The sequence below is a fragment of the Xyrauchen texanus genome, chromosome 48 (assembly GCF_025860055.1).
Source record: "Xyrauchen texanus isolate HMW12.3.18 chromosome 48, RBS_HiC_50CHRs, whole genome shotgun sequence".
Taxonomy (NCBI): Eukaryota; Metazoa; Chordata; class Actinopteri; order Cypriniformes; family Catostomidae; genus Xyrauchen; species Xyrauchen texanus.
In genome coordinates this window covers 18,395,708-18,421,687 of record NC_068323.1, presented here as the reverse complement: position 1 = coordinate 18,421,687, position 25,980 = coordinate 18,395,708, and the positions used below count along the sequence as shown (strand labels likewise).

Below are 25,980 nucleotides of genomic sequence, written 5' to 3'. Positions count from 1 at the left end.
TGTAGCCGATGTTGTTAGACAATGTTCAGTGCAATTGTTTGGCCCCAGATCTTCAACGATGACTTTCACTCACAGTCACGGTTTATTGTTTTCAAATGATGGGAGCCTGGTGAGTGGATACATTTTTAATTCAGTTGTGGGAGTCTGGACTGTGGGTCATGTGAATGAGCATGTTAAATATTTAAGCAGATGGACACAGTCTGGAGAACGGGAGCAAAGGATTTGCTGGTGCCTGTTGTCATGGCTCCCGGTCACAATTGTGAGAATGACAGTGGTAACGAGGTACCGACCCCAGATAGCCTGCAGTGCAGGTTGGTCATGTTGAGTTTAACAACAGCACTGACCCATTTGTAGACATCACAGCTCCCCTTTAATTAAGGTCTCTAAAGGCTTTTTAAACTTGACTGATTTTAGAGTGTGAAGGCGATGCTGGGTGTTGTAATATGCCATTAAAGGCATGATACACCTTTAAAAAACTAAGCAGCAAGATGTCTAAACATCAACTTTAGGTCACAACCTTTCTCAGGCTCAAGACAAGGAATATCTTTATGCAGAAGGGTGATGCATTTTGCTTTGAAATAAATTATGATATTAAAGCTGAAGCATGTCATTTCTGTGGCACTACCATCACCAAACGGAACTGCAAAAAATCAACACTGTTTTCAAACAGCTTTCCGAATACTTTACGTCTGCCTTTGATCAAGCAAATAGGTAGTCCTGCCCCAAACTAACACCATTTGTTGAGCCAATGTTGCTGTGTCGGTCTGGATGAGCTGCTTTAAAACAAACAGAAAAATGTTTATAGCGCCAAAGAGACTGAGAACTCAGCACTCAAGGAGAGTATTTCCATTTTCGAACATACTAATGGCTTACTTATACATGCCTCTGCATAATATGCTGGGGTCGAAGAAAGTATCCTAACATTTAAAGTACTAGTACAATATCAAGTACTAGTATGTCCAAGTTTAATCAGTAAGAGCAAAAGATGTAGATTGAGGGGCCATTCAGATGAATGTGTTTTTGCTTCCATCTGTGTTGTGCAAGATAGACATTTTAGATCGTTGCGCCATGTCTCGCCATTCTTCACATTATTGCTGCATTTTTAAGACGGCTCTTTAAAATGCGTCTTGTGATGCCTGCATTGTTTCGTGAATTGTGCTGCTTACAGCTTTTTTAATCCAAGAACTTTAATCCTCTAACTTGGTTCAATTGCTTGCATTTAAGGCCAGAAACAAACTTTACGCAGGTACGTGAACGCAGATGTGAGCACTTGGCCAACATGGGGTCTGGTTAAACAAACTTAGCATGAGATTTTTTTTGTTACTGTTGCGGTAACAAACCGCCGTACTCAAGGGGGCGATAGAGTTACCTTAAAAAAATCTCTGCCTTAAAATCAGATGTGTTATTATTCTGGTAAGTTGCTATTGACTTTAACTTACTCTACTTGCTCTGCAATATTCTGTTTCAAACCGAGGGCTTTGCCTGAAAGGGAAAACTCATTGTAGAAGTGGACAATTCACACTAATGTCCACTGTAGCGCCCCTTGCAGCAACTTTGAGAATGCACCGCGTACTTGCATTGTGTTACAAATTATGGTCTGACACATTTAAGTTGGCAACAATGCACAAAACTGAGCTCGCAAAGCTAGAAAAGCCTGCATTTGCGTACAGGCATAGAGTATGTTCCAGGTTTAAAACCATGCCCGTTTCTACGTCATTTGAGTCCAAAGCATAGTACATTTGCAGGGTTGCCACCTTCAAAGATAAAAAATACAGGACACCCCCTCCAGTGGGATGATAATTTATTTACAGATCGATCCCATATTTTAAGAGACAGGTGGAAGCCCTTACCGTGAGTACTACCAAAAGCTGTTTACCACTGTTGATTGGTAACAGTTCGCCTCGATATTTAAATTACAGGCTGCGTTATAGGCACACAGAATCTAGTAAGAAATATGAAATTTACCTCGATATGTTTCTTCAAATTAGAGGCAGGATTAATGCTGATATCTGGCTTGAGCAAGTTAAACTCACATGACACGATCAAGCTATTGGCCTTTCTCACTGCAAAAATCCCTTTCAGGTGCTGCTGTGATGTTCAGGTGTTGAACTGTGCTTGAGGCATCCTCCACAGTTAGTGTCAGATCTGCAGCTGCCATTCAAGTTTTTTATGTGTGATTTGATTTGACGGGAGTCACGAGACTCTCTCTAGCCAATCACATTGATAGATAAAAATAAAATCAGGACAGGGAAGTAGCGAACACAGACAGTGAAAAAATATTGCAGTAAAAGTACAGTTACAGCACTTAAAATGTACTCAAGTAAAAGTATACCATTTTTAAACTACTTAAAAAAGTACAATTCTTGGGAAAATGTAGTTAATTACAGTAACGTGAGTATTTGTAATTCGTTAATTTACACCCCTGATAAGAACCTTTTTCGGCTCCATTTGTCCACCACAATGCCTTGAAACATTATCAGGTGAGTGACTAGCACACATCCTCATTGGGTTGAAGGTCATGTAACCAATTTCTCTCTTTTTAGACAGAGCTCACTGGCTTTCTTGTGCTTTCCTCTTTCAAGTTTCCTGTGAACTTCACTTCAAACAGCTGTAGCCCTGTGCACCGTCTTTGAAGTGCTGGGGAGAGCTGAGCTCTGCGATCCCCTTGTGTTGGTGCGGGTAAAATGCTGCCATGCTAAAAATCAAAAGACCGCAGGGAATAAACCGAGAACTCAACCCACTCTGCCCTCCCTGTTCATGGAATGGAGTCTCTGCCTTTGAAACATATTCCACTGCTGTTGATATTATTAGCCATGAGTTGCAGTGTTTAGGGATGTGAATATGTGTGTCTGGATTTGGGCCTTTCAACTAAGGTTTCAATCAGCCAGAATCTCTTGTTACCTAACACGGAGGCCAGCCATTCACTATGAATTCTCCTAAGATGAGAGACAGAAGATCTGTAAATGTCTAACAAGATTTTAAGGCATCGTAGGGATGCTTTTCCAGGATTATGCCGCCTCCACATCCATCCATCCATCTACAGGTTTTATTATCATGTAATAGAAACTTTGAATCATTGATTTATGCAAGTGCGAAGTGAATATTATCATTACCTCTGTACATTCATTCAGAGTTGGATGACGCCCGTTTCACACATACTCCGTTTGCAGTGCGTATTTTTTTCCGTTCCCATGTTAACAGGTTAGAGCTTTTACACTGCACGCAGATGCAGTCCGTCGATCCATTCCAGTGGCGGTGTGTATACAGCAGTGCAGCGATCGTTTACGTACCGAGTCTATTTTTGCTGTGCTGTACCGCACTGAATTAAAGTGACAGCGCATTGTTCACACTAAAATAGACATAGATTGTCAAGAAACTGTAATAATTTCATCATATACGCATAATTACAGTTAATGTGTGCTACAGTTACTAAATTACAGGGTCAAGAAAAACAAAAAAGTATGATTATAGTCCCAAAAGTTGCAAAATGCCATCATATATGATTCGATGGATGCACGATACGTTGTGGTTTGCCTTGTGATGTCTGCTCCAACCAGAGAAAGAACATTATCCATCTGTTCGGCACTCATCCGAAAGTACTTTAGGTGCCGGTCACTGTAAAGTCGAAGTTCTGAGACAAGCACCAAACTGTCTCCTGCCTCGTTTGACTGAGTGAACCCAAATGCATCTCATTCTTCTCCTTCTTAGCAACAGATATAGCGCGATAGTTTTTCTTGTCAACAACTCGAACTACATGTAAAACAAAGAATCACAATGATTAAAATTAATTTTCATACTGTTTCAATGTCTTAAACAATGTCAAAGTTAACGTTTGGATTTAAAATCAAAATTACTAATACATTTTTGATTTTGTGGCACACACAAACTGCGGATCAGCAGCGCACTGCAAACGCAGCATATGTGAAAGCACTATAGCACGTGCTGCTCCTGTACCGTATACGCACTGCATACGCAACGCATACGCACCGCAAACGGAGTATGTGTGAAACGGGCGTGAGTCTTGGTTTTTGTTATTATGATAAGTCACGCATTCAAGTTGGAAACAAAATACAGAAGAGGCCAATTTAAACAAATATACAATGAACTTCTTTAAGTTATAACAGTGAATAAGCATAAGTAAAACCTGCATCACTTTTACATGACCTATATAATTTGCATGGTATCTATTTATTAATTAATTTGCAGAAAAACAAACAACGAAGTGTGAGTTATTAGTTTTCTGTCTTACTTTGCTTGTCCATTCATGTACTAGGAACTCGTAATTACGATATTTCCGACTCCGCTTGAAGGCTGCAAGAGTTCTAGATTTCCGACGAGTTACCAAGTTGAGAGTCTGACTTCAAGTGCCATTCTATTGTAAGTCAGAAGCTGGAAATTACGACATTCCAAGTTGAATAGAACATGTCATTTCTACTTTTAAAGGTGCTCTCAGTAATTTTATCCTCATTTAAAAAGTTTTACTACTAAAGAAATTAATTGTAATTTTGAAACACATGTATAAAATCATGACCACTCTCATGAGATGAAGACAACAGTCATATCAATAACCTTACAAAAGCTGTTTTATTATTCATGGAGAGGGTCCCCTAATGGGGGCGGCCATGTTACAATCACATGACCAGCTGTATACTACATGTTTGATCATAGTAAACATCCTGTTATTGGACACTTTATCTCTAGGATTAAATTAATCCTGCCTGAATGTGAATAATAATTTCTACAATTACATCAGTAACTGAAAATGATTACGTTTAAATGGTGCAGCATCCACGCCACTAGGTGTCAGTGCAACTCTCAGACTATGTAAACTAAAAACTTACAGAGTGCACCTTTAAGTTTTAGGCTGTGTCTCATTTGGAAGGCTGCGCATAAGTCATCGAGGCTGTCTCGTTTCAGTAACGCAAGTAGGACACTCCGAATGCGACCTTTTGCAGGAATTCGGAGGATGCATGAGGTGGTGTATCCTTCGTGGGAACACACAACCCACAATTCTTTGCTTCAACAGAAATGTCTACAAAAAATAATGCCAATTTGCCCATAAATGTGATGTTCAAACGCAAGGAAGGTTAATTCCTAAGTTGAAGTACCTCAGTAGATGGGTGCAGATTATATAATATGTATTATTATATTAATATATAATTAAAATAAAGTATTAGACCTGTAAAATCAATTTTCTTTTCTTTTACATCTTTATAACTCTCCTAAAATGTATCTCATACACTCCCTTCTCATATCTCACTCAAATCGCTCATGCTTGTTAAAGACTGGCGTGCTGTCATAGCAACCACGTTATGTTATGTTTCTGTTTGTCCTACCAAGGCCATCTGGTTTAAACGAGATTTGTTTAAAAAGGAGGACACTCAGTATAATGCAGCCTTCAAAGGATGCTCCTACCTAGCAAGCAGCCTTCGCAACAAGACACGGTCTTAGTCAGCAATGGGAGGCATTTGCTCCTTTGTTATAATGCTTTTAATATCTTGGAAAATTAAAAAGTGTTCTGACTCCATAAGTAATCTACACACATTATATAGTACATGAGAAATGTGTTTCACCAATGCAGGTGGTCAAAGCAATGACGTCATTATTGGGGGGACATTGTAGACGTGACAAGCCACCACACAGCAGGCAGTAGGACCCAGGAATGCCGAAGTGTTTTATCTCCTCAACCATTTCCATTCCCTTCATTTATTCAGTAGATCCTCATAGCGCAGCACACAGCAATAACTCACATACAGTTTCAAACCATATCCATTGTACAGGGACAAAATGGTTAGGAGTGAGAGACAACGAAGAGACGTAAAGACTGAAGACTTATTTATGGAGTCCGAAACATCTTTGGATCAGCAAGATTTTGAGATGTCTAGTTACGCTTTCAATAACGTCTTCAACTCCTCAGACTCTTCAATGATAAACACTTTTCTGAAAAACGTCCAAGTTTTATTGGAGGCTGCCAGTTTCATTGAGAGTGCCGAAAAGAAAGGTGGAAGTAAGTGAAATTGTGGTGCTCGTGCGAGTGTTTTTGACTCTTTTGCGTTATGCAGAGAAACTGTTTCATTGTCAATAGACTCAGACAACAAAGGGTTTGAGTTCAACGAACAATCAGCCAAGTAGACAAGGATCATGTGCAATGTGGCACAATATGCGAAGCACTTCAGAACCAACGCAGACTATGCTTTTGAGGGATCGAGTTTCCATGCAAAAGAGGAGAACTTTTTATTTTTAAACGTGTTATAAAATACATATAAGCACCTGCAGTGAGTTGAACTGTTTAGGTTGATCGCATGGTCGTATTTTGATCGGTACAGATACAAAGTGACAAAATGTCACATTTAGTTCACATTTAATTTAATTTCATGTCAGAGGTACAAAAACAGCAAATAATTCCCTCTGCAGCGCAGTTTATGCCCCAAAACGCAGACTGACTGTCCCGAGCTGGCATATACTGTCATATGGGGCAGGCATTGTTCAACGGGGACACCAGGCTGTTTGTCCCCTCTATCTTTCGAGTAAAATAAGCAAATAAATAAATAAACCATATTTTGCTGCCACAAAACACAGGCTGACGTCACCTCTTACTGTGGTGGACAGTGTTTTGCATTTAACTCTCAATCCTCTTTCAGCATGTATAATATTGTTTGAATTTTGCTCTGTCAGTGATAAAGGAATAATGAATACCACAAAACGCTAATCAAACTTTGATAAATAAAAGCATTTGATTATGCGACATTTTCTATAAGATACTTAGTGTAAGCATTATGGCGTGTTTTGGCAAGACCTAATGTATGAATCCGAAAACAGATGCAACCCTTGAGAAAAGCTGTAAGAAAGGCTTATGTTGCTGCTTTTATTTATATAAAACTGACGACATTGAGGCCAGTATGAAACTGTTGTTATTTTACTGAGTATTATAACGGGTATATTGATAAAGCACGTTAGGAACAATATATTTACATCATGTAATTCATTCGATTTTTGATTTTTAGTATAAACGCCATTTTAAAGACCCCATCATATAGGCAAAATACGAAATGTTATATGCAGACTGCAGATGTCTACTTCAAAAGAGTTCACAACGTTGCCTTCCTGTTTCCTAGAGGGTGTGTTCAAATGACATCCACATGGCGCACTCTGCGCTGCTCTGATTGGTCAGAGATTTTTGTGTGGCCGACGCTTACCAGAGTCTCTAACCAATCATAGAGCGGTGGTGCTGTGATGTCATATGTTGCTGGGCCTAGCTTGAGTGTGACTGATGGTGAGGGATTGTGGGACTTGTAGTTTAGCCAAACAGGGGGAAAGCCGTAAAACGGTGTATTTTGTGAACTTCACCGGTTATCACGCATATCTGATCATATCTAATGTGAAATAGTGATTTCCAGGCCTGAACAAGTCATGAAAATTAATAGTCTTAAAAATCAAGGAATCTTCTATTGTGAATTATATTGTTCTATTTATATTTGGTTAAAATATAAATATTTTAATTGGTTAGATATTGTGTTTTTTTTTGGTCAAATAATAATAACAGTATAATAATAGTAATCACGAACAACTAGAAAAATCATGCAAATCCATTGATCAAAATATGTCGGAACCCTGAATTTAGCAACATAAAAAATAGTGTGCTGTATAATATTTATGTTCTTCATAGCCACATGGGGCAGTAAATGGATGTCTTTTTTTTTTAAATGTTACAGGGTTATAACGCTTACCTGAACATACGTAGCCTAATGCAAAATAGCAATTTTTCAGGCATGCAGTGGAAATTAATAAAACCTAAATGTCCTGGAAGTTTCAATAGTGAAAATAATTTTCCTATTTATGTTGTGATTTTAAAATATTTAATTGGCTAGATATCAGATATTAGTGGCAGAACCTTGAATATAGCATTTAAATGCAATAGATAGATAATCGAAATAAACATCAAAGTTAGTGTTGAAATATGTTCTGCATGCTTTAAACTGATGGGACTTTAAATGCGGTTTCTCTTTTCGAGTTAAAGGACCGGTTAGTTATGGAACTACATTTCCCATAATGCCGTGTTTTGGTTTCTATCCGCTCAGCTGTTAAAACAGTAGGTAAACAAACGGGGAGAGGAGAAGAGAGCGCAAGTACCAGGGACTTTGCAGGCTGGGCTCTAGGGCTCTCTTTTGTATCTGTTTTTACTTATTTTATACACTTTGTAGTCGACTGTTTTCCTAAAGCACTTTTGATATACCGGCATCGGAGGTTTTCTGTCAAATTGGACAGAATTGGTTGTCGCTAGCTTGCTAACTCTGGAGGAAATATATTTAGTCTGCGATAAAGCAAACTGAAACAAAACCACATAGCAAGTGAACCATCGGAGGAATATTCAATGCTACGTTTTCAACCGTTTTCATAGCGATTGCTGTCACCGTGATCACATATCAGACTCTATAGGTTTATTAAAAGGATGACTGCTGTGCTGAATATACAGAGGTTACTGGAAGCAGCCGAATATTTAGAAAGGAAAGAAAGAGGTACATTTTTGATGGTTAAAAATCACTTTTCTAACATGTCAAATGCCATATTTCATATTAAATTGGGTATTTGCTGTATTTTGTAATTTTGGAGTATTTAAAGGGACTTTAAAGGGCCAGTGATTGACGTGTGATCAGAGATGTGACACGTTTCTGCGGTGTGTTTTTCAGAGTGTGAACATGGATATGCCTCGACTTTTCCGTCTATTCAGCACTCCAGCTACCAGAGACAAAGAAAATTCCGAAATAAAAAGTACAGCAACAACCACAACAGGTAAGCACATGACGTGACTCCTCTGTTCACTTCCACGAGAGTGGAAAAAACTGCTGGAGCAAAGCCAGACAGAGACGTGTGCATAGATTATACTGCTTTGACATCTGTCAAGACCTGTCACTGGAAAATAAGAGCTTGAATTATTGTTACTGTATTTTCTGAAATTTTAAACTGTTTAACACTATGTATCATGTCTGACGGGCTTATGTAATATTGGAATATTGATATAATGTTTTATAAAACAGACATTACTGCTTTTAAATGAAGCTGTAGTGTTATATTTGTTGCTGGATTTGTTTTGGCGGAGAGAAGCTCTCATCAGCTGATTGTCAAACGGGACTGCTGCAGCGTTGAGGTTAGGGACCGTGTGAAAACTCACGTCCTGTTTTCATTCTCGGAAACCATGGGGTTTCGTTTTGTTTAAACCGAAAGTCTGTCAGCAGATAATCACACGACGTCCGGTTTTTACCGCTCTTCGATCAATAACCCGCTAAATAATCATTGAAACAATCAGGTTACGCTTTTGTTTTTCGAAAGGATGTTAAAATTACCCCGGACCCTAGAACACACCGATCTTATTTTCAGCAACTGATGTTTTCTTTCTGCCAAGGTGAACAGCCTGAGGCGTCTTTATTCAATTATCTCTCTCCGTCGACTTCCACATCTTCAAAAACATGTTTTTTTTTTTTTAAGTATTCTGTTTCTCTTTTGACTAAATCTCGATGAAATAAAGGTAATTCCACACGATTCCAGTTTAATATGCGTTTTAATCCGTCTATACAAGACGCATTTGTCACGTTGTTGCTTGCTTGAGGTATATTTTTCCCTTGCACTTTGATTATTACAATGCAACCTTGATATAGAACGTCTCTTTAAACTCCTTAATGGCAGAATAGCTAGTCCATGTTTCAATTAAACAATGGGTTAACCCGACAAACTGATATTGTAAAAGGCATTGGGAGTTTGCCTTCATATAACACAGACTGCCATTTTGCCTACATTGACAGCATTTTTTGAACATATCAAATTCATGTGAGCTGCCTATATAGAAAGCATTTATGGGCATCTCAAAATTTAGTGAGCTGCCTACCAAGACATCATGTCTAGGTATATCAAAATCTAGTGAGCTGCCTACATAGACAGCATTTATGGCCATATTAATCCTAGTGAGCTGCCTACATATAAAGTATGTTTAGGTATATCAAAATCATGTAAATTTTTGGGCACCTCAAAATCCAGTTTGCTGCCTACCTTGACAGCATGTTTGGGAATATCAAATCTAGTGTTCTGCCTAACTAAACAGCCTCTTTGGGCATGTCAAAATCCAGTGAGCTGTTTAACTAGATGACATGTTTGGCATTTGAAAACCCAACAAGGTTTCTACTTAGACAGCATTTTTGGATATATCAAAGTCTAGTGAGTTGCCTACCTAGACAGCATTTATGTATCGGCATCTCAAAACTTAGTGTTCTGCATACATCAATAGCATGTTTGGGTATATCAAAATCTGGTGAGTTCCCTAGCTAGACAGCATTTCTGGCCATATTAAATCCTAGTGTGCTGCCTACCTTGACAGCATGTTTAGGTATATCAAAATCAAGTGAGATGCCTACCTATAGACAGCATTTTTGGGCATCTCAAAACTTGGTGAGTTGCCTAGCAAGACATCATGTTTGGGTATATCAAAATCTTGTGAGTTCCCTACCTAGACTGCATTTATGGGCATCTTAAAACCTAGTGAGCTGCCTACCATGACAGCATTTTTGAGTATCTTAGGTGCACTTATTATTGCGCATGTGTCTACGATGCCCAAAAATGCTGGCTAGGTGAGCAGTTCAATAGCTTTTGAAATCCCCCAAAAATGCTCTCTTTCTAGGTAGCGCTCAGACTGTGCGTGCAAGTATGTTTATAGTGGTAGGCTTGTATGTTTTGTTCCGCTGTATTTCTAAGCATCAGACATCTTGATGACTGATCTCAGGTCAGTGTTACTGTACACGCTGATGGAGGTAATGTAAAGGAAACATTATCTGATCATCTTACATGCCTGTGTGAGGTTTACCTAAGGAGAAACGACTCCATTCAGGCTGGTTCAGTTAAAATAGCTAAAGGAAAGAGTGCTCGGATGATACTGTGTGCGTTCTGATTTTTGTTTGTGTTGCCATTACGTTTAAAATGTCTTCATTCTGCTTTGGGCAACCCATATTTTTGTGCATTAAAACGCAAGATTGTTGCACTTGCCACTGTGAATAATAACTGCAGAATACCTCCGTGTATGTCCCATGACACTACACATTCTGTCATGCAACATTAAAAGCTGTGAAACACAGCCATACCATTCCTCTTTTTTTCACCTTCATCCCTTGATGTATCCCTCCTCCCTTCCCAAGCCCACACACATCCTCCTGTGCAAAAACGTCAATGCCATCAGGTCAGCTACAGGGTGTATGAAAACACGCTTTTGGTATTAATAGTCACCAATAAAGGGAAGTGGTCACATGACTGACATAGAAGCAGGGCCCAACAGTGGCCACATCGTGCTGCCCCTGCAATGGCATTGCCATGCACAGTTCGGCCGGCCATTTAAAGCTTTGGAAAAGCTTTCAGCATTTTGCCTCACAAAAAACCTCTTAGGGGAATGGCTGATTCACTTTACATTATTAACATAACACTGTCTTGTGCTCTCAGAGAGAGAGAGAGGGGGCGAGACGGAGAGAGCGACCACTGGTACTCACTCATTGTATGAAGAGGAGAGTTCTTTCACATGCTCAGATGTAGGCTGGTCATTGTGCTCCCTTTCTCAGCTCAGCACACTTAATTTCTCTGTCTTTTTGCTGCAAACAAAGAGTTGTACTGACATGTGGGTAATTTAGAGCAGTCTCGTTAATTCCCACTGGAGCCACTGGATTGGTTGCAATGGGGGAGCTGGTTTACCCCCCCCCCCCCACAATAAAGATTAATTAGTAAATCCATCGGAACATTTAATGATGCATAGCCTTGTTCTTTGCAAGAGGCTGGGCTTTTGTCCACTCGCATGTTCTCTGATCTGACAATGAGAGCTGATGTTTAATTCAGGAGCTAAGTGCTCAAGAAAATAACTTGTGTTTATGATATGGGTTATAATAAACATTTAGTGCATTTAAGCTACATTCACACAGTCAGTGTTTGGGAATGACAACCGCATTTACTTACTGGCATGAGTCATGAAATATCCTGTTCATGCAATGGCTTACAGTAGTGGCTTGAATACCGTCTGTATAAAAGAACAACGAAAGTCACAACCGTATTTTAACAGCTGTGACCATGGTGACAGTGACTAAAGTAAATATAAAAATAGGTGGTGTCCATACCACCAGCAAGTCTTGTTACAATTGGCGACATGTTATTAAATGAAACAAGTCTAATCAGGGCATAAGTACATGTGTCAAATCATAATTATCCAACAATCACTGATTGATTTGTAATTTAAATTTTTTTTTATATACACTTCTGTTACGCTACTTGCATTTTCGGGCAACTCCGCTGGAAAACAATGGCTGGCTGTTGTTTATATCTCCATATCCGTGAGTTAACGAAACCCCACATGAAATACAGAGCAGCATGTCTCTCACATTATATGCCGTAACTAACAACTAGTTGACTAGTACGGTTCCTTTCACAAAGCACAGGTTTGCCGAAAATAAGGTTATGACTCATGAAAATTCATGGGTGTCATTTTGGTTATAGAATGCGGTTCTCACTCTCGTTAATAACTGACATGTGTGTGAACATAACTGGATGAAGCACTCATACAGGACTGACAACCGTATTCTTCTGCTGTGTGAACATGGCCTTAATTCCTCAAACACAAATAAAAGTGGTTATGTTTGCTCATTAGCTTTTTCTTTTTTGTTTTATAGGTCTACGCACAATGAGCTGGAGAAAAATCGGTAAGTACAATTTTATATATATATATATATATATATATATATATATATATATATATATATGTATATAGTGTCCAGTATTGAATAGGGGTGGGAATTGGCAAGAGTGAATTATATAGGTATCTGGGTTATGATGTGATAATATTGTTGCTTTCAAGAGGGCATAAACTACAATCCCACGAGTCATTGCGAATGATGTAATCAAATTAAAAACAATGGTAAGATATAAAAATGTATATTTAAAGTTGTTGTGTATGTATAGAAGCAATGTTTAAAATGTTATTGATAAATAATTAGATATTTGCAAATATCTAAGTCGTTTGTAAATGTAAGAATAACGACTTGATTGCACCATTCACAGTACGTCATGCATGTGGGCAGTGGCTGCAGAGCTTGTTTGTCACATTTTATCTGCTATGGCCGGGTCTTAGTGAGGGATGGGGGGGGGGGGTGGTCAAGAAACCCCCTTAGATTTTTCTTGTGTTCCCCTGGAACTTCTGATTGGCCCTTTCTAAAGATATCAATGCTCATCTGGTACTGGCCCAGTTGACAGCAATTATTTGATTGGTGGAGCATTTCTCTTGAGGATCATGGGTAGTGTTGTTCTTTAGCGGGAATGCCTCTATTAAACATAATTAAAAAAAAAGAAAAGAAATAATATGTTGAAATAATACAGACTTATGGCTTCAACATATATCACCAAAGAACAGCCTCAGAGCTCATGGTAGGTCTGTCTTTAAAGGTTTTCAAGTAATTGTTAAAAATGACTTTGTCAATGGAAAAAATCAATGGGATTTTGACTTCTGGATCCAGACTATTGTGCTCTCTACTTTGCAATATCGACTCTCCCTCTAGTACTAGTGGGGACCACTAGTACTGAAGCTACATTTAATGCAATTTGAAAATGTACACCTACATAGCATAACCAGTTATAAGGCCACTGAATTATGTTGTCTTCAACCCTGTCCTTGCATCAACAGGTATCTAAAAGTGAAAGTAAGAGGTCAACCAGTTCTGCTTATCTAAGGGCATTCCCTCTTATCCCCTCACACCCACTCCTCGATCCTTCACAACTACTGTCACCACAGTTTTAGATTACTACCCTTAGCAGAGGGAGAAGGCAGAAATCAGAGACTTACAGTTCATGCCATTTGTAAAGAGTATTGAACATTGTCAGTTGCATAACAGGAGGACAATATGCAAGTATCACTTCTATTGCTCTTACTTATTATTAGGTTTTTTAAACCCCTAACCGTAAATGTGCTTTTAGTATTCCAAGTAATACATGATTTTTGCTAAATGTGGTACAACAAAACAGGCAATAAAATCCCATAGACTTTAAAGGAAGAATTCATGCCATATTCAGGCAACAGGATATCATGGAGGCTTGGTGGCAACATTTGGTGAAAACACAGTGAGAACATAGCTTAGCAACTACACAGCAAAGCCATTCACATTTGTAAAATAACACATCAGCAAATGTAAATTATTTAGTCCTTTAAAATTGCCAACCCATGTAGAGTAGGCAAATGATGAACTTCATGTTCTAGTTCCTTGAATGTTCAGCATGTAGTGCTGGATTTATGTGTGTGAGGCTCAAGTCTCTTGAGTGCTTATCTGATCAACGTTAAACGGCGACAGTGAGGGGCCTGCTGTTTAAGCTCTGTGCACGCAAATAAGGGAGGCTCCACTTCAAAGATTCAAAATAACTTTGTCTAGACTAACAGGAACTCCTTTGTGACCCTCTATCTGAAGACCTGGAGCTCAGTTCAATTAACTTTTATTAAGCACGGCCCATTCAAGGAGTGTCACATCTATTTGCTTGCCAATCATCTGGGATAGGACAGAATGGGTGAGACGGTAACTATGTGTACAAGGTTGGATGAAATGGATGAACACTTACAATTAAAGTGCTTTTACTCATTGACGGACCAAAACACAAGCACTTTTGCGGAGTGTTTTAAATATATTGTGTGTGTGTGTGTGTGTGTTCGCGTACGCGTGTGTGTGCTTGTGCAAGTATACTCAAATTAATGTTCTCCCAAGCCAGCTGGGTTTCTCAGATAATGTACACCCATGTGAGAAGTTGTCAGTGCGGCGGTGTGGATTTGTGTGGGTTTGGGGCAGATAAAGAGGCCAGGGCTGGTCGAACAACCCTAAGTGTCAGCACAAAGAAATATTACACAACATAAGATGATGAAAGCACAAGATGGCGAGTCAGCAGGCACACCCAGCACCAAAATGCCCTTGATTCCATGCATGTATTACAAAATTTCTATTCCCATATCTTATACAACAACCTGTAACACATTGTAATGTGTCTTTAGCTCATTGGTACAACATGTCAGGCCAACTGGAGGCATGAGAGGGACAGTTTCCTTGTCACCATGGCCGTACAACCAGTAACCATTTTGTGTCTGTTAGGCATCACATACGCTTTAATTTTACCTGAGATGTGATGAGAGATAGTACAGTGTTTTTGTTCTTCATAAAGGAAGAGGAAGGAGATGAAAGCCTTGTGACCACATTATGGCCTCATACAAGCCACAACACACATGCAGATAAACACATGTGCACTCAGACAAGTATGCCGCCATTTGATCTTCTGATGTCTTTGAACAGATGTGGTGAGCCTCAACTTCCTAAACTTGGGTTGCATGTTGCAAGCTTAGAAATTACAGTGTATTTCAGTTGGGAAATGTTCTATTAAACTGCCATGTTCTCAATGATTTCATTTCCAAATAGAGTTGTTATGTGGTTGTTAATTATTGGCTGTATGAGAGCGAGGGTTTGTTTGGTTGTGTGTTAATCATGTTGTTGTTGTTGTGTGGGCCGTGGTGAATTTACAGTCAAAATGCATGGGCTCAGGAATAAAGCTGCCAGGCTGGTTTACTGAAAATAGACTGCTGGCCCTAAGAAAAGCTCTATTGAGAACATAGAGGAGCTCGGGCAAGTATATGTAGAAGTTGTTGGGCCATAATCACTAGCTAAAGATTACTCTTCAGGAACTCACTTTTGATGATCATACATTTTGTCCTCCCTGTGTACTAAGGTGGTACAGAGGAAGCTGGGGTCAGAATGTTCCCCTTCCCTTTGAGGGGTTTCCAGAATTCCCAGGGGAAGCTAGAACTGGCTGTTCTCTCTGACTTGATGCCTTATAAGCTTTTCTTGGCCGGCAAAAGCAGCTTAGAAGGTGTGATCTGTGGTCCAGTAAGCAAGTGCATAGAGACCTGCACATGTGCTAGGGCGTGTTCACAAAACACTTGTGGCTTACACTCACACTGAAAGATTGTGATCCAAAGCAAGGACACAAACTCCTATGATAGTCTTTATCAGAAGAGTATAGCAGATGACGTTCGAGAATTGGAGGTCACCAGTGTTCTGCCTTGCCCTACATTTACTGTGTGTTCTGTAAAAGAACACCCTGTTTTATTGCACGCAGGGACACCATCTCCCTGCAAATGCAACACCCATGGCTATTGGTGGATAAGGTTACAAAGACGACACACAAACAGACAGATATCCTTAATGACAACATGAAGCTTGTTTGCTATACAGCCACACCCAACATATTTTGACTTCTCTAATAGTTTTTTGCAAGCCAATTCTAGAATTAAAAGCTGAGGATCATTTAAAGTAGGAAGCAATTAACATTACTGAATCTAATAGTCAGTTGAACATAATCAGCAATAAATAAATGGTTAAATTCCGCTGGCAACGTACAGTCATCTCAATGGGAATATGCACAACAGGAATTTTGCTTGATGGACTTATAATGGCAAAGTAATGTCCTACAGCAAATGTAGCTTTACACGTGAATTTGCAGCGATGAACAATAGGAAGTTTCATGGTTGGCAGTGACCTCTGTGTGGGAAATGCTTTGTACATAGCTACACTAAATATTAAAAATGGACGAGTAAATTATTTTAGTTGTGAGTTTCTTTATAACTTTACTCTCCCATAGTATATAGTGCAGCATTAAAAAGAGGCAGCATGGCAAAGTAGTTTTTTCAAGTTTTACACTCTCTTAACATTTGCCCACACCATGTTCACCTGCAGAGAGAGAGAGAGAGTGTGAGTGTGTTAGAGAGTGTTAAAGAGTTGTATGATCTAAACATCTGGTGATTTATCATTTCTTCTTGTTTGTTTTTGGGAGCACTCAACATTTATTAGATTACAACCCCAAAGCGTTCACAACCTTCTGGCCAATTAAAACACACCTAACAGGGAATTGGACATTAACAAAAATCTGTGTTTTCCATGTACACAAGCATCTGCAAGGGCTTTAGGGACGGGGCAGTGATCATATGAACACACCTAAAATCTATACATGTGAGTGGGGTCTGCTGGTCTGGGCTGTGTGGAGCAGATTACAACTTGGCACGTGTGAATTAATCCATGTGTTACTGATGGGCCAGTGCAGGCCTCGTTTAACCACAGCTGTTTTGTCAGAGGGTGTACGTGATTCTTTATTTCCCTGTAGTCTATAGCCATAACTCTGTCTGTAGTGTTTAACCCGGAGTGCAACAAGAATATATCCAAGGCCTGTTGAAGATTCTATTCTGCCTCTCTCTACCTCCCTTTCATTCTCTGTTTTTCTTTCTATCTCTTTCTCTTTCATGTGTCATACGGTGCAGTGAGCTGTCATTGGTTCGCCCCATGCATAGGAAGCAATTAACATTACTGAATCTAATAGTCAGTTGAACATAATCAGCAATACCCTTAAAACCTGAAGTTTGTTTGGCAAAACTTCTGTCAAGTGTTTAAGTATGACACTATAGGTTTGTGGGCCTACCAATGCTGTAGCAATATTTTCAAGGTTGGGTCGGACCAAATGTAATAACTTAAATGCTTGATCACTTTTACCTTTTGAATGGTTAAATTCCACTGGCAAAGTACAGTCATTTCAATGGGAATATGCACAACAGGAATTTTGCTTGATGGACTTATAGTGGCAACACACACCACAGCTGTTATGTCAGAGGGTGTACGTGATTCTTTATATCCCTGTAGTCTATAGCCATAACTCTGTCTATAGTTTTTAACCCGGAGTGCAACAAGAGTATATCCAAGGCCTGTTGAAGATTCTATTCTGACTCTCTACCTCCCTTTCATTCTCTGTTTTTCTTTCTATCTCTTTCATGTGTCATACGGTGCAGTGAGCTGTCATTGGTTCGTCCCATGCATGGCTCAAAGGCTTCATTGTTTGCGAGTACTGTATGATTACATAGAGTGCCATCACTGTGGCTGACTGTACGTCTTTCTACAACTATCTCTTCCTTCTACCTTATTCATCTCCCTCTCATTCTCCATCCTGGCTACCCCCACATTCTAACTTTACATCTATAAACCTTCTTTCTCTCTTTCTCCACCTCTATCTTTCTCCCTCCCTCACTCTGCCCATGTTAAAAGGCTGCGTTTTTTCCCCAGCAAGAGTGTATGTTGCTTTTAGGTTGGTATATCTCTTTTAATGTGAAGCTCACGTTGCTCTGAGTCCAGTTATCAGGCAGATTACATGAGAATGGAGGGCTAGCACCAATAATGGCCCATCTGTGTGTTTGTGAAGTGGGGGAGGATTCTGCTCTCGGTTAATCTGAGGGTTGAGGGCTGCTTTGACAAATGCTAGGGCACTGAGGGTGACACTTTCACATGCTCACTCATAATGACATCATAATACAGGCAAGGAGACAGCTCTTTAAATGAAACGAGTCTTAAAAAAGCTGGTAACTCAGATATTAATTGGTTCAAAATCAGGGCTTGAGTACCCAAAGCCTGTTCTTGCTCATTAATATGTGCACTGGTTTACAAAACCTGGACATGTGATCTGACAGTTCAAAGGAATCATGTGAGGCAATGGAGAAAAAAAATACAAGATGGGAAATCTGTTGGAAACAACCCTTGCTGTTCTAGCATGTGAATGTACAGTACTTGCATTGCTTTGTTGCATCCATGCCTTCATATGCGACTGCTCCGTGCTTCATCTATATTACATGCTTGTGCTGCTTTAAATACGTCCTCGCCTGTGGCACACTTTACATGTAGACATGATGCACTCTGTGTGCTTACTCGAAGAATCATAACGTCTAAACAGGGCTCCAAATGAACTGTGGACACTCCCTATGAAGCTTGTGTTTTAGGTGCGTTTCCTCATCGGTGCAAGAATCGGTGCAGAATTTAGCTTGCTGCACAGGCTAAGGTGCTGATTGCCGATTGGTTCTGGTTGTTTCTTGCCACTGATTAAACAGTTGGTGTGTTTTTATATGCACACAGATTTATGTACTGTATATACACATGCCTAATAGCTGAACCTGTAAAAAATCTGTGTGCTTTTGACAAATTTTCTGCACTGATTGTGCTGGAAAATTCATAAAACTCTACAGATTGCAATTAGGGAACGTGTCGACACCCTCTTGACCTTAACATTAGTTATTAAAATGTCAACCCCATCACATTATGCCAGCTCCATTCATTATTTACCAATAAACCAAGCGGAATCTGGGGCAAGCGTTTACACCCCCTAATAAAACCCACACTCCTCAGAGAACAGAGCAGACGGGATAACATGTTTTCCACAGTCCTTCAGTTACCCGTATTCTCTGATATAGTGTTCATTTGTGTTTTTTCCTCAGAAATACCTTGTTCCATACACAACCCAGCATTACAAAAGCAGAACCAATTGGTCAAAATGCAACCATTAAAACACTTGTCTTGAAATGCTCTTGTGGTTTTAATGCGCTTAGTATATAGACGGCCACCAGATTTGGCGCCGCCAGGTTTGAGCTCACGTGGACTCGCAAGACGACATGAGGGGTGTTTGTGCAGACCTCAAACACAGTGAACAATCATTGTCTCTGAACCCACAAGAGCAAGAAACAACAACCCCCTTAAACGCGTGTTTGTGTGTTTTTGTCTACACCCACCCTTAAAACCCTCTTCACCTTTTGATATGATCTTGGTGTTGAGATTAAGGTGAAGAAAACTAAGCAAACCACTGCTATGTAGGCTAAATCAGTGGCATCGAGCAACAAAAGACAATCTAAAGTGCACTTCCGTTCTTTTCTTACTCTGTCTGGCCTGTGGTCATGCATCTGTGTTGCTGCCACGTCAGGAGCGAGGGATGGTGGTAAAAGGTTAGAAGATGTTGATGGAGAGATAGTGAATTTTGTTCTAATGTAGATCTTATTTATCCATCACTATCACTATCAATATTGTTCATTCTGTCTGTCTATCTGTTGTTCGCTCTATCTATCATTATATCTATTGCGCTATTGTTTGTCACTATCTATGTTCGTTTTAATGCTCTATCTATTGCTCTGTCACTCTGTTGCTCTAACATTCGCTCTATCACTGTCTGTATCCAGCACTCTATTGCTCTATGCATCGATCTAGCTCTTTGTCTATCTCTCTCTATCGCTCTATATCTCACTATCTAACGTTCTTTCTATGAATCATTTGTTCAATCACTCGTTATATCTATCACTATCTATCCATCATTCTGTCTTTCTGTATTAGATCATCTTGGTTTGTTCAAATGTATTCTCTATGAACTTATGTGTCTGCAGATTGTGTCATTTTAAAGTGCACGTGAAAACATTTGGTCATAAAAAATAGTCTTTCCGGGGTTGTGAGTGAGAACAAGCCTGAACATGCTCTAACCTAAGAAGCACGCTTTTGATTTGAGTTATTATTATACCGAGTATAGAGTTCTCTATATGACTAATGCAGAGGAGTGTACAACTGCAAATCTACCAGAGCCAGAACTTGACCAGATTTGAAGCACAGATTTTTCACACCCACGACTATCAAGGTTCATTCTAAGACGATGCAATTGTGTACCGTGTGTAGTTTGTCAAAGCTCTTGCTAACATGTTACATAATCTTGTTGCATTTGGATAGTCGATAACACCACAGGTTATTCATAGTAATACAAACACACAGAAACACACCCAACATTACCTATACCATTTTATGTCCAGTGTTTGAGTGTGCACATGTACTTGTTTTTGTTTTGTTAATCCACCTTGCTTTATGTATGGCCAAAGGTCTTTTTTTAAGTACCGTAGAAACTAAAGTGTTTTGTTGCGTGACCTGCTATGACGTCATAATTAGGTAAGTATACTGTATGTTGTTTTTCGGTTTGACAGCGAGACGACAGACATAGTGATTGTTGTTTGGCACGGACTCCGTCTGGTGACTCAAACAAAGCCATTTATCATGCCACACACACAGACTAAGGCAAACAAATGAAGATATACAGGCTTCCATCAAGCACTGTTGTGCATGACCTGACATCCATCGTGTTTGTAGACAGATGACATGGGAGCTGTTTGGGGATAGTTTGAGAAGTATTTTAAAGCTATTTGAAATAGGATGTGGGTTGAGTTTGGTGTAGACAAACTTGAGGTCTGTGACCATTATTACAAATTGCTAAAAGACTCTCATAGCCATTAATGCACTATGTTGGTCAATCAACGTCTACATGCATATTGAGGCAGACAGTGGAACGCCTACGTGACAGGTGTACTGATAACAGTACCCTCCTGATGGTCCTCAGACGTATAGTGATAAGGCTTGTGATAAATCTACTGCCATTGTCACAGGGCAGACAGACAGTGTGTATGTGCGTGTATGTGTAAAAGGCACAGAGCAGCCATCTTCATTGCAGATAAGAATGAAATTCAACAGAATAAGGGTTGAAAAGCTTCAATAAGAGAATTGGAAGTGCATTCGCTGGTACTGATCACTCACACGCAAGCGTGTTCTTGTCTGCACTCTTGTAGAATGCAGACAGAATGTCTGCATGTCTTGTAAAAGCAATCTACGGTATTGGGCATTCTTTGGGAGGGGGATTTTTCAGGTCACCTCCACTTCCGAATGGATACAACCTCAAGCACTTCCTAGAGGGCAACTTTTTAAAGGGATCGTTCACCCCAAAATGAAAATACTGTCATTTATTTATTTACCTAACATGATATTTGTTTGTCATACTGGTTCAGAACGACATAAGGGTGATTAAATGACAACAGATTTTTTGTGTGAACTATCCCTTAGTTGCCAATTGGATGTGTGGGTGTGCATGAGTACTTTCTGTTTAAGGTGGAGAAGGCTCCATTGTCTTGTAAAATGTTTTGTCTGTAAATTTTCACCTCGAAACCACATGGTCACGGCAGGTTAGTTTCAGGGTGTGTGTGTGTGTATGTATGTATGTATGCATCAGGCTGACACTTCTGTTTTCTCGTGTCCTCAGTCGAGCCCACCTCCGTCTGTGTCTGGAGCGATTGAAGACTCTCATCCCACTGGGACCAGACTGCAGCCGTCACACCACACTTGGACTGCTCAACAAGGCCAAATCACACATAAAGGTAAACACACTCACACTTGTGCACATGTACTGGTAAGGACCTCCCATCAAGTCTGTTGCTCCTAAATTAAGCTAATTATATCAGAGCTACGACCTAGCGGTTTATGCAGCTCTGACACATTGAACTGTGGTGCTCCTGTGGTGCTCCTGTGGTCAGTGTGAGTTTGCATCTGTTGTTTCCGTTAAACTGCATGAAAAAATCCCAGGAGATCAGCAGTTACAGAAATACTCAAACCAGCCCATCTGACACCAAAAATCATGCCGTGGTTCAAATCACTGAGATCATATTTTTCCCCATTCTGATGGTTGATGTGAAATTTAACTGAAGCTCCTGGCCCGTATCTGAATGATTTTATACATTACACTGCATCCACATGATTGACTGATTAGATAATCGCGTAAATAAGTAGGTGTACAGGTGTACCTAATAAAGTGGTCACTAAGTGTATATCTCAAATAATGAAGACGTTCACACAGCTTGGGGTAATGGTAAAGCATTCTACTCACATTTGAACAAAGTGTCCAACATTCCACACTCCGTTATTTTGGTTGAAGAAGTACTTCATCTGGGAATTTGTAGTACACCGTTGCATTTAAGTTGTACATACCACTCACACTACTAACACTACAAAATTGCGTAGAATAGTGCAGAAGTGTGCGTTTTGGGATGCACCCTAAGAATTTGTGCTTATTTAACAACCTGCTTCTTTGTTATTTAACTGTTGGACATGTATACACAAATCGCTGAGTAAACGTATCGATATATGGATCTAAAGAATTTATACCATATTGTGAGAAAATGTATTGCAATATACAATATGTTATTGTATAGGCACAGCCCTAATCCCACTGTGTGCAAGACGTACCAGCACGTGAAAAAACCTTAGTATGCTTTGTCCTATACAGATATCTCTTCTTGACATTTTTATTTTAATTAAGACATTTATATCTGTCTATTTATTGACAATGGCCATTGGAAAAATCTAAATCGGTCGACCATTAGCCAAAACATACAGATCCTGGATTCGAAAAATACATTTTCATATACACGCAATGAAATAGCCACAACACATTGAAACCACGCAGATACTTCAGAGTTAAATCTCTTACGGAAGTGACATACGAGTTTCGCTCACTCCAAAGCTTTATTGTAAAATCTCTCTCTACCACTATAGACAGAAGATACCTATTGTTTAAAATATGCATGTGATGATAACCCTTTATTTTAGTTTTGCTTTTCTTTCTGATGTCCTACTGGTTTTTCCCTCCCATAACAGGTTAAGCTCTCCCAACCAGTTATGTGTGTGTGCACGTGTGTGTGTGTGCATATGTGGTTTTAGCTGGGGGTCATGCTGTATTGCACTCTAGCGTAATGCATTACGGGGTCAGCAGAGTCACGTGTGGAAGGATTATTGATCCAAACTGGGTTCAAATCTGTAGTAAACAGCCATCAGCTTGACAAAACACACATGGACACACCACTATCAATCATGCCTCACCTTCAGTTATTCCCTGCTGTTTTATTGAATGTTTATTTATTAATAAAGATTTCATAGTAATTATCATAGTGATGTCCGCTTTGCGAGCAAAATGTAAACATGCACGACTGGAAAGCTCATGGAAATGAATGGGTCAAAAAGTATGGGAACTCTTAGAATATTTTGTTTTGATGGATGTGTGTTTACTGATACAGCAGTTCACCGTGATTTCCTGTGGATGTTTTTAGTGATTTTCAGTAATGATCCATGAGTCATTGTTATTTGTCTTCTCATAGAAACTGGAGGAAGTGGAGCGCAAGTCTCAGTATCAGTTGGATAATTTAGAGCGAGAGCAGCGTCACCTTCGGAGGCGTCTGGACCTGCTGCGGGGCGGCGGGGGTGTGCTGGAGGGAGAGAGGATACGCACTGACAGCGTAGGCTCCACTGTCTGCTCAGAGCAATCCTACCGCTCCGACTCAGACCAAGGTATGGGGTCTGCATTAACCAAAATGCACATACACTATTTAAAGACTCTTATATCAGCCAGTGTGATATAAGACTGAAATTGACCAAAAGCCTTGGAAAATAGATAATAAATATTTTCTGCTTTCAAATATTATTGTCTGCATCTGATGCTGAATGAAAATGCTTCTATTTTCCATTTTCTAATAATAAAAAAAAATTATAAAAAAAATATATATATATTTGTAATATTATCAGCATAACAAATTGAGCGAAAAATTACATTGAATAATTTACTTAACTTTCAGAATGGTTCTTGTGGCATTTGTATTTGGTATCATGTGATGCACTTAATCTGTTACACAGTAAATCAAAAATGTTCTCTCTCTTTGGAAACAGAAGAGATGGAGGTGGACGTGGAGAGCACAGAGTTCTCTCATGGAGAGCTCGACAGCGTCAGTACAGCCAGCACCAGCGATCTGGACGACCACAGCAGTCTACAGAGCACTGCCAGCGATGAGGGCTACTCCTCCTGCAGCATCAAACTGGCCTTCAGCTCATAAAACAAGCGCCACTTCACACACACATACACACACTGTCCCAGCCCTCAAAATGAGTCCTGTCTCCTTGCCACCTATCGCTCCTTGACCAATCAGAGACTCTCATTGAAGTCAGGTGACCAGAACACAGCCCACCCTAAGTAAAATGCCTGATTTGTTGTTTAATGTTTGTGAATGTATCCGAGAGAATATGAATGAGATGGAAACAATCTGTGATTGTGATTTAATTAAGTTTTAAGATGGTTTTATCCCTGAATGGAAGAGTGTATGACGCATTAGACTGATAAATATCAGTGTCGAAACCCTTTTTTCTCCAAAAGGAAAGCTGAATTGTATAAAAAAAAAGTTATATGTTTTTTTTTATTTCAAACCCTTGATTGTTGATTCTTTACATGCACGGGTCGTGAACTGGTCACTGGTTAAACATTCGGCAAAACTTACGAAATCTACAAATTGGTACACCTGTGCTCAATATCATCACAAGTAGCCCCGTATCTGGTTTCATTTTTGTCTGGTATGTTTTGTTTTGTTTTTACATCGCTGCTAAGCAGCAACAAGGACTGTCATTGGTGCTATGTGACACAAAACCAGTCATGCAGATAAATCTGCTGTTTCATCAAAGACAAGGAAACACAACAATCCCATGGCTGTGGGAATATTGGTGCATTTAAATTGTGGACCTCATCTCCACACAGCAGCTACAACTAAGCAATCTTGCACTCGACTGCGTAGAGCCCTCCATAGAACCGATGCCATGTCAAACCAACCCCGTGTTTAAATAGATGTTTCTCCTGGCAATAATAAGCAATAAACTCCTGTAGTCAGAATCAACACATTAGCACTCCAACTTCTGAGACACAATCCTTGTGTCCGTCCAAAAGAGCAATGCCAACTTGCTCGCTTTTGTACATAAATACAATAGTTTAATACATTTAAAGTTGAACTGAAAAACTGAGTTGGAAAAAAAAGGTAGTTACCCATGGGTAGAACTATTGTTGCTGTATTGTGTGTCTTGTGTTTTGTGCATTTGAAATTATATTTTTGCAAAGATTGACTATCTTCCTCTGAAAGTCTTTCATGGTGGCATGTATTATTAGTTCATTATGCTGGATGAAACGTCCAGTAGTTTCAATTCTGTGGCTGCCCGAGGAATTTTATGACTTTCTTGAAAAAAAAAAAAAAAAGACAAAAAAAACAAACAACAAATGATAAGAAAACCAACACACTGAAGTACTTAAAATCGATCACACAAGAACGAACAACTGAACGAGTGAACGCCAAAGCATGGACCTCTGCTAAAGGCATGCTACCCTTTGAGTAGCACTCTTTATTTATTCAATTTTTGTTTATAATTGTATTTGTTTTAAAGCTGAAAGGCATTCCACTACTAGTAGGGTGATTCTCAC

At 39.5% G+C, this 25,980-nt stretch overlaps 1 protein-coding gene across 3 annotated transcripts; it reads left to right on the top strand.

Annotated features, from left to right (window-relative positions):
* The first annotated feature begins 5,724 nt into the window (after positions 1–5,724).
* On the top strand, positions 5,725–25,779 carry LOC127639922 (max-interacting protein 1). Of its 3 annotated transcripts, none has more exons than XM_052122259.1 (6): positions 5,725–6,007; positions 8,688–8,790; positions 12,687–12,716; positions 21,961–22,075; positions 23,849–24,038; positions 24,417–25,779. In XM_052122259.1, the coding sequence occupies exons 1-6, from the start codon at positions 5,788–5,790 to the stop codon at positions 24,575–24,577; spliced, it is 819 nt and encodes a 272-aa protein (XP_051978219.1). In that variant the 5' UTR covers positions 5,725–5,787; the 3' UTR covers positions 24,578–25,779. The 3 variants fall into 3 exon arrangements, with proteins under 3 accessions (XP_051978219.1, XP_051978218.1, XP_051978220.1); XM_052122258.1 differs by having other exon boundaries at positions 24,414–25,779; XM_052122260.1 differs by lacking the exon at positions 5,725–6,007 and adding an exon at positions 8,109–8,516 and having other exon boundaries at positions 24,414–25,779.
* Positions 25,780–25,980: the final 201 nt, after the last annotated feature.

Bases quoted from the DNA above. Each gene is read 5' to 3' on its own strand.
- LOC127639922 (XM_052122258.1), top strand. From the start codon at position 5,788: ATGGTTAGGAGTGAGAGACAACGAAGAGACGTAAAGACTGAAGACTTA. The intron at 6,008-8,687 runs GTAAGTGAAATT...TGTGTTTTTCAG, and splicing joins TGCCGAAAAGAAAGGTGGAA to AGTGTGAACATGGATATGCC. The intron at 12,717-21,960 runs GTAAGTACAATT...TCGTGTCCTCAG, and splicing joins AATGAGCTGGAGAAAAATCG to TCGAGCCCACCTCCGTCTGT.